At 36.3% G+C, this 14550-nt stretch overlaps 1 protein-coding gene across 2 annotated transcripts in view; it reads right to left on the bottom strand.

Annotated features, from left to right (window-relative positions):
• The window catches only part of LOC445812 (echinonectin), a 44670-nt gene that overhangs the window by 7618 nt on the left and 22502 nt on the right, over nt 1-14550 (bottom strand). The window contains exons 1-10 of one of the 2 annotated variants that reach the window (XM_041621579.1): nt 10828-10847; nt 9819-9869; nt 7833-7955; nt 6754-6962; nt 5808-5952; nt 5065-5190; nt 2767-2972; nt 2094-2241; nt 990-1115; nt 209-417 (exon numbers count right to left, since the gene is read on the bottom strand). In XM_041621579.1, coding sequence (XP_041477513.1) covers nt 209-417; nt 990-1115; nt 2094-2241; nt 2767-2972; nt 5065-5190; nt 5808-5952; nt 6754-6962; nt 7833-7955; nt 9819-9861 — 1335 coding nt within the window. In that variant the 5' untranslated portion in view covers nt 9862-9869; nt 10828-10847. Of the gene's footprint in view, nt 1-208; nt 418-989; nt 1116-2093; nt 2242-2766; nt 2973-5064; nt 5191-5807; nt 5953-6753; nt 6963-7832; nt 7956-9818; nt 9870-10827; nt 10848-14550 lie in introns of those variants that run through there. The other variant, XM_041621580.1, reaches the window with a different exon arrangement.

Raw genomic sequence — 14550 nt, forward strand, 5'->3', positions numbered from 1 at the left:
TTTGTCTAATTTTCATCAGATTCGGATCTTTTCACGAATAGCATTTTAAATTGTGACTGACATCACCTTGCAAAATGGAATCAAGTTCATGGCCCTTTCTGACGATGATGTTGGTTATGTTAAAAACGGTCATATACGATGATATCTTTATGATTCCCATCTCCCCCCCCCCCCAAAAAAAAAGTATGTTTGAAATAAAATCACTTACAATAGCATCTCCATCGTCGTCTTCTATATCTGTGAATGTTGACTGACCATCAGGTCTATACTGAACCTTGTAACCGGTCACCCACTGATTTAAATCTGATCTTCCTTGGAGTACGATCCCACGCAGTTCATAGTCTACTTCAAGATCTACTTGATACCATTGTGAATGGTCTAAGACTTGGGCAGACCAAGCACCTGTCTTTCCACCACCTACGGAGAAATAAAATCGATTTTAAACCATTTTTTTTTTTCAAGCAAGATTTTATTACTCCCCAGTTTTCCATCTGAAGATTATGTCATTATGCCCTGTGGTACCTGGAAGTGGTTATGCAACTGGAACATACAATTAGAAATCAAAACGGTATGGTGTGCAAATGCTTAAAATATATATAAACCTTCTTAATTACGAAAGGCTTGAACGTGCTCCTTTACAATAATTTTGAATGCACGAATACAACGTCATCAAGGAACAGTTGAAATAAATCTAACACAGGGATAACAAAACTTACCCCAAGGCCATTTTTAGCACCAAAGCTAAATAATAAGAACTTTTGTCGCAAATTAAAGGAAAATATTAGAAAAATAGAATCTTCACTTCAAAGCCAACATTATGATAGCATTCTAGTAAAATTACACGTTCAAAATACATTGAATATGATGCTGAACGAAGATTTTTTTAAATGCATTTTTCAGCATCTAAGGATCGAATGTAAAATAGTTATCAGGGAAAGTTAAATATTATAATAAGAGATTGAATATTGTTATAACATCGATGATCAAACCTGCTACTTGATTTAGCCTTGCCCTGTCGACACAGTGGTTTGAATCATGACATGTACTGGCGGAAAGCTGATCATCCGCAATTCCTCCATCTTCCATTCCAAGTTTCATTGGGGCAAAGCGTTGGCCTGGAGTGGAGAAATGAAAACAATAATTTCCGAGGGTTAATAATGAAAAATATATCTTAAAACGATTATGTATCAAATAGGTAAGTCATTTTGTGCTAAGCGGTCAATTGTTATATACCTATCATTGGCGTCGAAACTTTCTAATCACAAACAATGAAACATCAAATATTTTGTCTGATTAGAAAAAAAAACGTTCCTTGCACCACTGACTACTGGTAAAATCTTAATTAAAAAACAGATGTTTACATAAAACCAGTAAGCAAGGAATATCAAGACATTGTAGAATATTGTATCATTAAAGAAATGTAGTAAATGGGGCATGGATTTCAGAAAAATAACAATTTGGGCGGTATCAATAGCCAATTTGAAATACATGTTTTGTATTAGTAGTAACCCCAATATACAGTTGCATCCAGATTGTTGGTATATTTAGTAAAACAAAATATAATTTTCTATTTCGAGAAAAAAATCCGATTAAAATATCACGGACAGTTTCATGGTAAAATACAGAGGGAAAAAATCAATTTCCCGATCAGAACTGCAATTACGATCGGTACTTTGCTTTCTCTTATAACAATCTCAACTTTTGTACCGATTTTGGCGCTCATTTATTATTTTTTCACATTGCTTACGTTCTTGATCGCTCATTTTTGTCAATTCCTATTCATATTTACCATGACAAACATAGCTTTTACTCATTCACATTGGTTGAACAATCCATTCAAAGGGGAAACATAAGTTCGTTCACAAGGATCAAGGTATCACAAAAGCCATCATTAATGATGACAGCGGTGAGATGAAATCAAATTAGTTGCGCCTTCTGAAAAATCTTACCAAAATCCACTTCAGTAAATTGAAAAATTATTTATTTATCGAGAATTCTTCTCGATTCTTCTCGATCGAGAATTCTTCTGGATTGGGGACTCCTACTTTTAGCTAAACAAAGATTCTACAAACATTAAAATATTAGAAACCTACTAGCAACCGGTCCCTTTCCAAGAACTTCCAATCTCATGCTGATGTGATTATTCCAAGAAGTAGGATGAATGCGAAGGAAACGGCCAATGACTGGTCGATCAAATTCAGTTGTTACCTTAGTGTAACGATCGACGTTTCCATCAAATGTCTATAAATAAGAAGAAACAAATATTGAAGATTTGACATTGGACACAAGGCCACTACTATCTTAATGGATGGCAATATCATAAGTTAATCCCGGATATAAACTAGAAACATAGTCCAAACTTGTACGGAATGCATTATTCAATGTTTATGAAACGGCAGTGTAACATTTTTACTACAGAATAGAATAAAATCCAATTCAAACATTTATGTATATTCTCATTTTCTTCTCATTTCATTATGAAATTATTTTTCTGAAGTTCTTCACTGCTGGTGACTTGACAATTGTCACTGTCTGGAACTATGGTCAAAGTTAACCTACGTATGTTTAAAGCAGTGGCGGATCGGGGGGGGGGGGGGCATCCGGCCCGTGCCCCCTCACCCCCCTTGAGAACTATAGTCAATTTTTGTAATGTAAATATGCCGGTCTTGCACAAGTTGCCCCCCCCCCCCCGAAACCTGAAAAATCTTGGATCCGACCCTGGTTAAAATATACCAATATGTCATGATATGTCAGCTCTTCAGTTACCTTTGGTTCCCCATCGCAGTCAAGGATGTAAGTCCAGGTTGTTCCATCACCACTGGATGACACATTGAATGTGGTCACCCACTGATTAGTGTCTTGTCGACCTTGAGTAATGACACCCGTTATCATGTAGAAACTGTTCAGATCAACCTGCAACCACTGGTCTACGTTATTGGTCCGTGCCGACCACGCCCCCTTTCTCCCACCGGCTGTAATGAAATCAAGAGGAACTACCATTAACCTCTGTGGGACAAGACTAGATTGCAGCTATGTTTGCATTCATAAGTCGTGCCCATTACATTGTTTTACGGATTCGTTGTTTTTAGGAGCATTATTACAATCATTATCATTCTCCTTCTTCTTCTTCTTCTCCTCTTCCTCCTTCTTCTCCTCCTTTCCTTCTTCTACTTCTTCTTATTATTCTCCTGCTCCTTCTCATTTTCCCTCTACTTCTAATTCTTATCCTTCTCGTCCCTTTTCTTCTTCTTTCTCTTCTCCTTCTCCTCCTTCATTCTCTTCTCCTCCTTATTCCTTTTCATATTCTTCTTTAACAAAAGCTACCTTGTTTTATTTTCTTTAAAAGATTTAGAACTTCTCTGTAAAACTTGGGGAAATAGAATGGAGAGGACTTCTGTGGCGTTTGTTCAAAAGTTCGAAGACAATAAGAATGTTGATTACACTTCGGAGGATAGTGTTATAGCCCTAGGAAGTGGGGGGGGGAGTACTGGAGTCGTATTCAAGATATGCAGCAATCTCTGGAAATAGGGTAAATAATATGCTAAGTAACACAATTTAACAAAAATCACTTTCATTTTATAGCAAAACCATTTATTTTGTATTTTTTCTTCTTTTGTTTTATTGTCAAAATTTTCCTGGCCCGGAATCACCTTCATTGTGTAGCGAAAATTTCTCGTGAATAAATGGACCTTCATTTTTTAAATCAAAATCAAGCACCCCATGTCAAAAAAAAATCGTTCCCAGGTACCAGAATGTTATACAGTATGTGCTGATAGGTGTAAAAATATTCATGTATTCCATAGACAAGGTAACACTGAAATACAACACATTGCGAATTGTATTCGGCATGTGACAATTAACATCTTGGTATACAGATTTTTTTCGTGGAAGGCCATCCTCAAATAAAAAAAAAATAGTGTAGAAAACAGAACATACGGTAAAAATATCTTTTCTCATTTATTGAGGTTGACCATTTTAATTCGTCAATTGAGTGATGCCGGTAAATAAAGTTTAAATTTACTCAACTTTCATTTATTTTGCAACGTAATTAACACTTTTAGTCAGAACTTATTTGATTTAAATGCACTTTCATTAAGTTAGTGTTTGTCGAAATTTGCGGGGAAAATGTAGACTTTTTATTTTTTCATTTTTTGTTGTTAACATCAGCATCATGAATACGTCATTTCTTATGATATTTTACTAATGCTTTTTTTCTTAATATTGTTGTTATTACTGCACAGATACTACTAACTAGCACAGCAACTAAAATTATTACCTAGGAATGAAAAATATTTGGTACTGCAAAATAGGTATTGCAATCATTATGATTGGCAAAATAAAACAAGGAAACGACAATTTACACAGTCATTTCGTATTATCATTCTCTTATCAATTAGGATTACCTCATCATCTTTGTGATAATCAATATCATTATCAACGTCATCATACCATCACCATCATCGTCACCACCACCATCACGCCGCACTGTTAAAAAGCCCTGATTTTACAGAAAAAATAAAGATTTTGCAGAAAGTAATAACAGAATCATTCTGTAAATTCATAAAACAGGAATTTTTCTGCAATTCAACAGAACAGGTCTGTTAATAAAAGGTGAAAAGGGTGTTTTATTAAAAGAATTTGTAAGGTTCCATACACCAAATACCAATTTCCTGTAATTTTACATGATCTGGTAAGATTAGTGTTCTCGAGACTCTGCTGCAGGAAATTCTTTTATTTTAAGGATAAATTTTCTAACAGTGCACTACTACAACAACTATCACCATCACCACTGTCACATCCTCTCCACAACACAATCATGTACATCATGTACTTGGAGATGATAGGTGTAAAAGAAACGAAACAGCAATAATTGCGGACAAATCGCAAGTGAAGCAATGCCCCCCCCAAAAAAAAAAATTAAAAAAAATAAATAAATGAATAAATAAATAAATAAAACTAAATGATAATAAAATGACTAAATAAATAAATAAGTAAAATTAATAAAATGAAATAAATGTAAAAAAAATTAAAGGGAAAGGGATCAAAGGTATTTTTTAAACTCACCAGCAACGGTATCTAGACGTGCTCGCTCGGCTCCATGGTTGGCATCATACTCTGATGAAGCAGTTATGGCACTGTCAGGTATCTGGCCATCCTTCATACCCAAAGCTATCTGGAGTCCTTCAATCTCTGTTGAAAATAGGAGAGAGAGAAGGGGGATGGAGTAAGGGGGAGATGGAGAGCGAGAGGGGAGGAAGAGGAATTCTTGATAATAATAAAAACATCTTCAAATTGTACATTCGTATAAAGAAATATTACAAGAAAAGGAGGGCAACAAAAAGTTTACACTTAAAAATAAGTAGCCTCCAAAGAATACAATAATTAATATATGTACACATCAGATGAAAAAAAGGGGGGATATGCACATATTTTAGTTTGATAAGTAAGCAAACGACATTCTCGTTTTCATAAATCGCGAAAGCTCGATACGCTTTTGACTCAGACTATTTAAGAGGCGTCGTTTACCACTTTTCTCATCAGATGTAGACGAACTATTTTAAAATCGTCTAGTTATATGATATTACATTACCTTATAAAGTTCTAATCTTATAATCATGCCCTATACAACAACATAAAGAACGTATCTCCTTCACATATCAACCGCTTTATGTGATTTATTTTCCCGATAAACGTTAAACATATCTTTATACACGAACTTTCTTCGTTTCTACTAAATTTTATAATTGCTCCCACTTCTCTCTTTTCCAAACCCAAGTTATAGGCATTGTAAGTAAAACCGAACTTACTTGGTGTAACATATCCCAGAATCTCGAATCTCAAACTGATGTGGCCAGACCAAGTCACTGGTTCAATCCTAATGAAACGAGCTACAATGCTGGGAGAGAAGAGATGCGTCACAGCAGTATCCCTGTCCGTATTACCAGGAAAGACCTATAAAAGAAAATGGTAAATGATCGTCACCATGGCTCCGTACTTCTTGCGACGCATCCGCAAATGGTCGACTTTGTCGACAATGGTCCCTTATGGCACCGTCGACGTATTTTGACCAAAAATGTACCTTTCGCCAGCAATTATCATTTGGGTGGGTTTTCTCTTTTTTGTGGGTACAAATTTGCGGTTACACTTCGTAATTCCGAAGGTTCTTAATTCCGAAGGTTCTTTATTCCGAAGGTTCGTAATTCCGAAACACGTAAATTGCCTATACCTCGATGTTCGTTAATCCGAACATTTGTGGCGTTATTCCGAAGGTTCGATGTTCCGAAGGTTCATCAATCCGAAAACGAAATAAGGTTCGTTAATCATTAGATTTCAAACTAACGAACCTTCGGAAATACGAACCTCATTTCGTTTTCGGACTAACGAACCTTCGGATTTACGCGCCTCATTTCCTTTTCGGACTAACGAACCTTCGGAATTACGAACCTTCGGAAATACGAACCTTCGTAATATCCGAACCTTCGGAATAACGAACCTTCGGAATATCCGAACCTTCGGAATAACGAACCTTCGGAATTACGAATGTATGCGCAAATTTACTTATGTCAATGAGGTCATTTAGGAATTCACCTTTGTAGTTTTATTTGTTGATTGCAATCATGTAGACCAACTTTCGAGCTTTTAATTTTATTTGCTGTAACATTGGATCACGTATTTTCATCGTATTCAGTTAATGGAATAATGAAAAGTAACGCAGTTTCTTTCAAACTTAGGTGATGTCACTCTACAACTCACCTCATTACCAGCCATCATAGCATTCTGAACAGCCGTCCAAGTCAGTCCATCTGTACTGTACATTACCCGGAAACTCGTCACCCACTGACTGTGGGCATTTCGACCCTGGGTCATTACCCCCATGACGTCATGCAGCTGTCGTAAATCTGCTTGGATGAACTGGTCTTGGTTGTTAGTTCTTGCACTCCATGCTCCCTTCTTACTACCACCTAAAATTTAAAAATTCAGAATTATTCACGATTCGCGTGATTTTTAAAACAGTTTTCGTAAATATGATAATACAAGGAACAGCGTTGCTATGTTAATTTGCCACAATGTACCCTGTGGTGTTACAGTTTGGGAAAATGCACACTATGCTAACTTACCAAAGCGTGAAAATCATACTCAAAATGTGCCTAATACCTTGGTCACATTTGCTCTACGGCGGCCGTACGGCGAGTCGAAAACAGCCGTTTTATTAATTTCAATGCAAACCACCTACATGTAGTTGGTACAAAAAAATGTTAAAAAGACTGTTTTCGATTCGCCGTACGAACGCCGTAATGCAAATGTGACTAAGGCATTAATATCATGTGTTTCGGCACATATTGGTAACTTCACATTATGGTACATGACTCAAAATGTTCACTTGCTAGTACCGAAATGTACCATTGATATGCATGGCACATTTTGGTAGAACTACCTAACCTAATACATAAAGATTTTCATTTTCAAATTGTTTTATCGTTTCAGGGGCCCATTCCAGAAAGAGTTGCAATCAATCGCAACTCTAAAAATCATGCGCAACTTGATTTTCAACCAATCAACAGCATGCATTTGGGACTTGCGATTGATTTCTTGGCTTCCGTTTAAACGCAACTCTAAAAATCATGCGCAACTTGATTTTCAACCAATCAACAGCGCGCATTTGGGACTTGCGATTGATTTCTTGGCTTGCGTTTAAACGCAAATCTTTCTGCAACGGGCCCCTGGACATGCATATTAGACAAATTTAGCACTATGTAACAATTCAAACCATTGCACACTTTTTCGTCGTCACGTCGTGTAAACCTTCGGAAGTTAAAATAATTTAAACTTACTCTGTGGTTGGTTGAGTCTAGCTCGATCAGTGCAGTGATTTTGATCAAAACAGCTGCTAGCAGTGATCTGTGAGTCAGTGATTCGTCCATCTTCTACTCCCAATGATTGCTGTGATGATGATGCTGAAAATCAAACAACGAAATCCTTTTTTTTTTAATGTAAAGTTTATTTTTACCTTCATGAGAAGGTCCGGCCAAATGTACCGTACACTGAATTACCGGCAAAATAAAAGGATATGTGATCTAATTCAGTATTGAAACCATTGATTTGAAATAATAAAAAAGTAATGTATTTATTAAACCATGTCCATGATTACACTAATAAAAAAACATCAAAGTTTTCCGTGCACCTTCATCTGCGAAGGGTCTGTTCGCTAAACTACAATAGTTCCTTTCCCGATTTTCGGTGTACAGCGATTGGCTCAAAGTTCATTTAGGGTAGCAATGACAACGGTCCTCTCCTTCGCTAGTCTGCAAGCGCAGACCCTTGTACTCGATCCCACCGCTGAGAGGTATAAACGATTGCCAAGGTTGGGTTAAAATCATTGGTACTAAATCGTCCTTAAACCTAGAAAGTAAAATGATGCCGTAAAATGCACAATAGACATGTTTCTAAGCCGGCATAAATGCTGTGTTTTTCGCGTAAAATAAGTCTTCAGCGCCTGTGATACGCCTTTCTGAGAAATCTTAATATTTGAAGGCCTAAAATAATATGGCCAAGTTATGTGATTTTGCATCAAAAATTCGATTTGCTCTGGGCAGGCTGAAATAAAATTGATGGAAAAGGGGGAAAATTGACATCTTAAGTCAATTGATTTTGAGAGACGCTGAGCCGCTGACGTTCCGGGTGATCAAGAAGGAATGATTAACAAATAACAATGCTTAAGTAAAAACATCTATTTCATCTGTTTTTTAATGTATTTTGAATGATGAAGTGTATCCTGTATTCCCAACCATAAATATGCAATAATCATTGTAGGGACACATTAGTATAAATACATAACAACTTTTGATGTATCTATTTATGCTTTCCTTATCTTCTAGATTATTATCCAAGCCAAGGATTCGTCCCCGAGAACAGAAGTATATGAGGCTCCAGTTTTTTAAATATTTTTTTTAAATACTTCTACAAATAATGCAGATTTTATTTTTTTTTCTAAAATAAATCGAGTCAAATCATAATTAAAGACAATACAGTATGAAAAATTAATGTAATCATTCATAAGCAATTAATTTCGGATCCTTGTTTTCTTTTAAAGTAGGTAATGATTTTTAAAAGCTATATAAAATTCTTGGGTTATACTTGATCCGAAAGTAGTCGCGTTGGGCCATCAACCATTTCAGGTAAAAGAAAATGGTTTATTTTCAATTAGTCTAATACCGATTCATCCAATTACCAACTCGTCTACTTTCATTTCGTCTACCATCATTTCGTCAACTATCCACATTTCAGTCACTCATGGACTATTTCGTCTAATAACCAGTTGGTCCAACTCCAATAGCCATTTAGTCCATATACCATTTGGTCTAATTGGACTAAGTGCTAACTGGGCAAAATGAATGAAAATAACATGGGCAATAGACCAACTGGTTATGAGACGAAACAGTACTTGACGAAGTGATGATTGGACCAAAAGGTTGTTAGACGAAATGTTGATTGACGGAATGGCATTAGACTAAATGAAGCTAGACCATGTGATGAGTGGACGAGTTGGCAATAGACAAATTGGCAATTTACCATGAAAATTGGGGGAGATCTAACAAAAGAAAAATGAATTATTTGAAACATTACTATGATGTCACCTGAAGGGACTTCATTATGTCATCTGAATTCCATCATTTGTAATTTTCCTCGAAATTTCGAATCCTATTTTGCCATTGAATTTAAACATAAGGATCACACACATCGTTTTAAACACGCTCCCATGCACGGAAAGTTGTAATATTGGATTATGAGAAATGTCGTGAAGAAGGAAAAAATCTTACCAATCATTACCGACAAAATGAAAACCAGTAAAATTTGCCACATCTTGTTACCTAAATGGTAAAAAAAAAGAAATATAATTAATATGAAAAAGCCGTTCATAAAAATAGTAATGATATAGAATATTTAGGACAAAAAGGCACTGGAGACATTGTTAGGTGTAGACGTGGTGTAGGCAATCTTACTCTATATTCATGATGATAAGTCCATTCGAAAATTGATTAGATTACATATTGTAATCTAATCAATTTTAATTTATAAAGTATATTAACTTTAATTACTTTGATATTTAAAGATGAATAATATTGTGGCTCGTACTGCTGTCATATTTTGGAGATTTTTTATTTAAATGTTAAGAATGTAGATTAAACTTCGAATTCGTAGTCTTTCGATCAAGTGTGATAATTGCTTGCAAAGATGTCATTTTCTTTATATCATTAATTTGTCAAAATACCAGCTTTCTATATAAGATTTATATAAAACGAGTGATTTGCATCTTTTAAGATGATATATCAGAAAAAAAAGAATTCTTGTAGATGAAATAGATAAATCACATTACGCAAAGAATAGAGCATGAATTCGGGAGTTTTAAAGCACAAAAGGATCTTGGTATATGAAAAGTATGGAATCTTCAAAGTGCCAGCGACTTGTTACGATGGCGAGATATACGTTAACTCGCCAGGTTGACTTATGAAAAGTGTAAGTCATAAGTCGACTTGGCGAGATAATGTATATCACCACGTTGACACACAATTTTGATAAGTCGACATAGCGAGATAATATATCAACACGTTGAGATATACAACTTTTAATAAGTCGACTTGGCGAAATAATTTATCTCACCATGTTATCATACAACTTTTAATAAGTCGACTTGGCGAAATAATTTATCTCACCATGTTATCATACAACTTTTAATAATTCGAATGGCGAGATAACGTACCTCGCTTAATGTAGCTTCCGTAGAAAAGTAATCATAAAAAAAACCTTTAAAAATCCAAAGCTACTCACGGTTTTGTCTGTCCGGATAGCTTTCTCCGAAGTGTGATTAAGATGGAAAAATCACTCATATTCATTCATTTCATAGACTACCAGCAGACTGGTTGTGTTAATTAAACTCTATTTTGTGGAGGCCAGGTACTGATCCTTACCCAGGCACTTAACATTGATGGCAGACAGGATTACGTGTTTTTGCTCTTGAGAAAACACTTCACACCAGGGACGGCAATCCTGGGGAGGGGGGGGGCAAGGGCACAGCGCCCCCACTTTTTAAGCACTGAAAAAGTGCCCTTTTTACGCATGAAAAATATCCCTCACTGACGTGTATTGTGCCCTTTTCCGCATAAGTGCCAATTGTTTTAAAGCAAAATTCTCCCCTCTCCTCTCGAACGTGTTCTGTGCCCCTTTCACCTGAGAAGGCCCCGATTTATGTGTTATATAGAAAGTGCCATTTCTCGATTTTTTTGCCAATTTTCATCGAAATATTCCCCTACCGAACGTGATCTGTGCCCCTTTCAGCTGAGAAGTACCCATGTTATGTTTGAGCAAGTGCCCCTTTCCCTTCTCGTAATTGCCCTTTTTCGAATCAGTGCCCCCTTTTACCCAAGAAAGGTGCCCCTCGTGGACGTGTTCTGTGCCAATTTCACCTGAGAAAGACCCACTGTGCGTGTTAACAAGTTACCCTTTGACACAAGAAAACAATATTCTCGTGTTAATATGTTAATACAAGAATTGTAAGGATAATCCTACATGCCTTAAGTTTCATGAGTCATGTGAGGGGGGGGGGGGTAGATAAGCAGATCGAGGCGTACAGATGGGGAGGGGGCTCTTGCCCCCTCCCCATTTTTTTTGACGACCAAAAATAGAAAGAAACGGTGCCCCCCCACTTTCAAATTCGCTCCGCCGCCCCTGCTTCACACTATGTAGATCACACAATTCTTTAGTGGAGTCAAGGTTGTGGACCGTTGGTCGGGTTCGAAACTGGGTATATATTCTTCTCATGCGCGCTTGAATATTGAGTTGGATAATCAATTTTGCTGTTATTAAAAAGGCGTCGGTCCCATATAATTAATAACACATGAGTGAGAAAACCAACCAAAGTTCATATTACTTTCCTCATGGGGCGGTCTCTCATGAATTTTGAGTTTCTTGTAATTTTTCCTCCCTTCTCTATATAACTTTTAAGAATTTTTCAGCAACTTGCCAGGATTTAAACTAGTCTTGAAACAAAATATGCGATACACAGAGCGAGATAGATTTATAATGACACTTTATTTATCAATATATATTATTTATCAGGATAGCAAGATCAGAATAAAATACATCTTGATCCTGTATAAAAGTACATAACATACACAATGCGTGAAATATTTTTGTAAAAATACATTGTATTAGAATAAGTTAATTATGTTTAAAAAGGTAGTGTAGCGTAAAATTTCTAAACAAAGGGGAAAATGTAGAGCAATGTTCACTAAAATCAGTACGAAATGAATAGAAATGCTCACACGATGAAAATAGAAATATATCGAGGTAAATATTTATGTCTACAGTCAACAAAAGATTTTTGTTCACAAAGAGGAATGTTGCTTAAGTATTCAGATAACGGGATATAACTGGGAATAATCTTCAAATAATTTATTGTGTGGCGTTGTTGTTTTTGTTGTTTTGGTAATTCAATTTGAAGCTATATTTACGGAATTGCAATTTTATGAATTGCTAAAGTTTGTTCCTGAGTGTCGCACCGGCAAGTTTGAATGATTTTTCTTAAAAAGAACACTGAGGAAACTGACATTTCTACTATCAAAGCCATAAAGATCAAAGACCATTTAAATTTCGTTATACAGACGTGGAAATCCCATTAATATTTAATGTAATTTGTATTAATTATGAACATGTATACAAACTTAATCAATTTCTAATGCCCCAATTGCATTCTTGATGCAACTTTTGCTTAAACCAATTATCGGATTAATTACTATCCCTTTCAAGTTAGGCTCAAAGATTTATTTTTAGTTCAATCACCGACGCAACATAAATCTACATACTTGAAAAATCAATTTATTTCATTTTGCCTCTTAATTGCAGTCGACCATGCTAGTAGATCTGTCATTGTTTTATTTTCCGGCAGAAAATCAAGGCTTGTGAGCACATTCGTATTTTTTTCAGCATTTTTTTGATGCATGTGTCTAGCTGAAAGCCATTGTCGACTTAATATAGTTGTAATTAATGTTCGTGCCTATTTGTTACTTTAAGATTTCGTTTCCTTTTTCAATTTTTTCTCCATTTGTCAGGACCCACTACTGTCAACTTTGTTACATTACCAATATTACACGTTTCATTACCGATAGAGAAACCCTGAAAGTCCATAGGTTCATTTAAGAATGCTCAATACTCGCCTATATTCAATTCGTTTACTATTACATTCAGAGAGGAATATGGTGGCCCTGAAGGGACATCGCAAATAGACCAAATCGCGAATATTCACGACGAAATTCACGACGTGGTGAATTTCGTCGCCAATTTCGACGTGAATATTCAACTTGACGACGAAATTGGCGACGTGGTGAATTTCGTCGCCAATTTCGTCGTGAATATTCAACTTGACGACGAAATTGGCGACGTGGTGAATTTCGTCGTGAATATTCAACTTGATGACGAAATTGGCGACGTGGTGAATTTCGTCGTGAATATTCGTGATTTGGTCTATTTGCGATGTCCTTTCAGGGCCACCCTAGAGGAAAAGGTTAAACTAACACCAGCCCTCACAGGATGGATGTGTGAGGATAACCTGGATAGTGCTTTCATTTTGGAGAGTTGTGGCCCAGTGGATTGGTCTTCTGTTTCGAAACAGAGGGTCGTGGGTTTGAATCACAGCCATGGTTTAATTTCTTTCGGCGAGAAATTCATCCATATTGTCCTGCACACTACCCAGGTGAGGGTACCCGGCGGGAATTTATTCCTTGAAATGTCACTTCGCTGTAAAGGCTGCGGGGCTGAAGCCAAGGTAATCATATCCAAGTCATTTGGAAGCGCATATAGGGACGTTATGACATGTATGCACCTTACAAGAATTGCGTTATTATCATTATCACCGTGTTTACCCTTGATCGGCTTTTGGTTCAGAACCAAAAGCCGATACAGAATCGGCTTTTGGTTTGCGTTTACACGTTGTTACAGCTCGCGGTTCAGAACCGCGAGCCGATGTAAAAGCCGATTAAGTGTAAACACGGTATATATAATTTAATGATTAGAATGATACGCTAAAATTAATTACCTTTATGATGATGAAAAAAGAGATTCATATTTTAAAAAAATCTAATCGATGCCCACTCTATTGCTTAGATGGCGTGAAAAGAGATAATAACCACTCTTGCCAAGGCCTGGGTCTCGATTTCATTCAACCTTATTTTAAAAGTCCTGAAAAGGCAAGATGAGGGATTGGTTTCAAATATTGAACTCTAAAATAATTAGACCTTCCCTTGAGATATTGCTGGTAGCTTAATGGCTATATGATTTAATAACCTTGCATTTCGGCTCAGCGGCTGGAGAGCCAAACACAAGAGGTCATGGATTCGAATCCATGCAGGGTCACACTGTATAACATCTTATGAAAACTTTCTGCCGCATAGAAAAAAATAGAACCTAAGTTGGAAAGAAAACATGGATGAGAGTATGAAGTAATGAAATTATCATGATTCAGAAGTACACAATTTCCTATTTAAAAAGGGCTACCAT

The sequence above is a fragment of the Lytechinus variegatus genome, chromosome 12, assembly GCF_018143015.1.
Source record: "Lytechinus variegatus isolate NC3 chromosome 12, Lvar_3.0, whole genome shotgun sequence".
NCBI classification, from domain to species: domain Eukaryota; kingdom Metazoa; phylum Echinodermata; class Echinoidea; order Temnopleuroida; family Toxopneustidae; genus Lytechinus; species Lytechinus variegatus.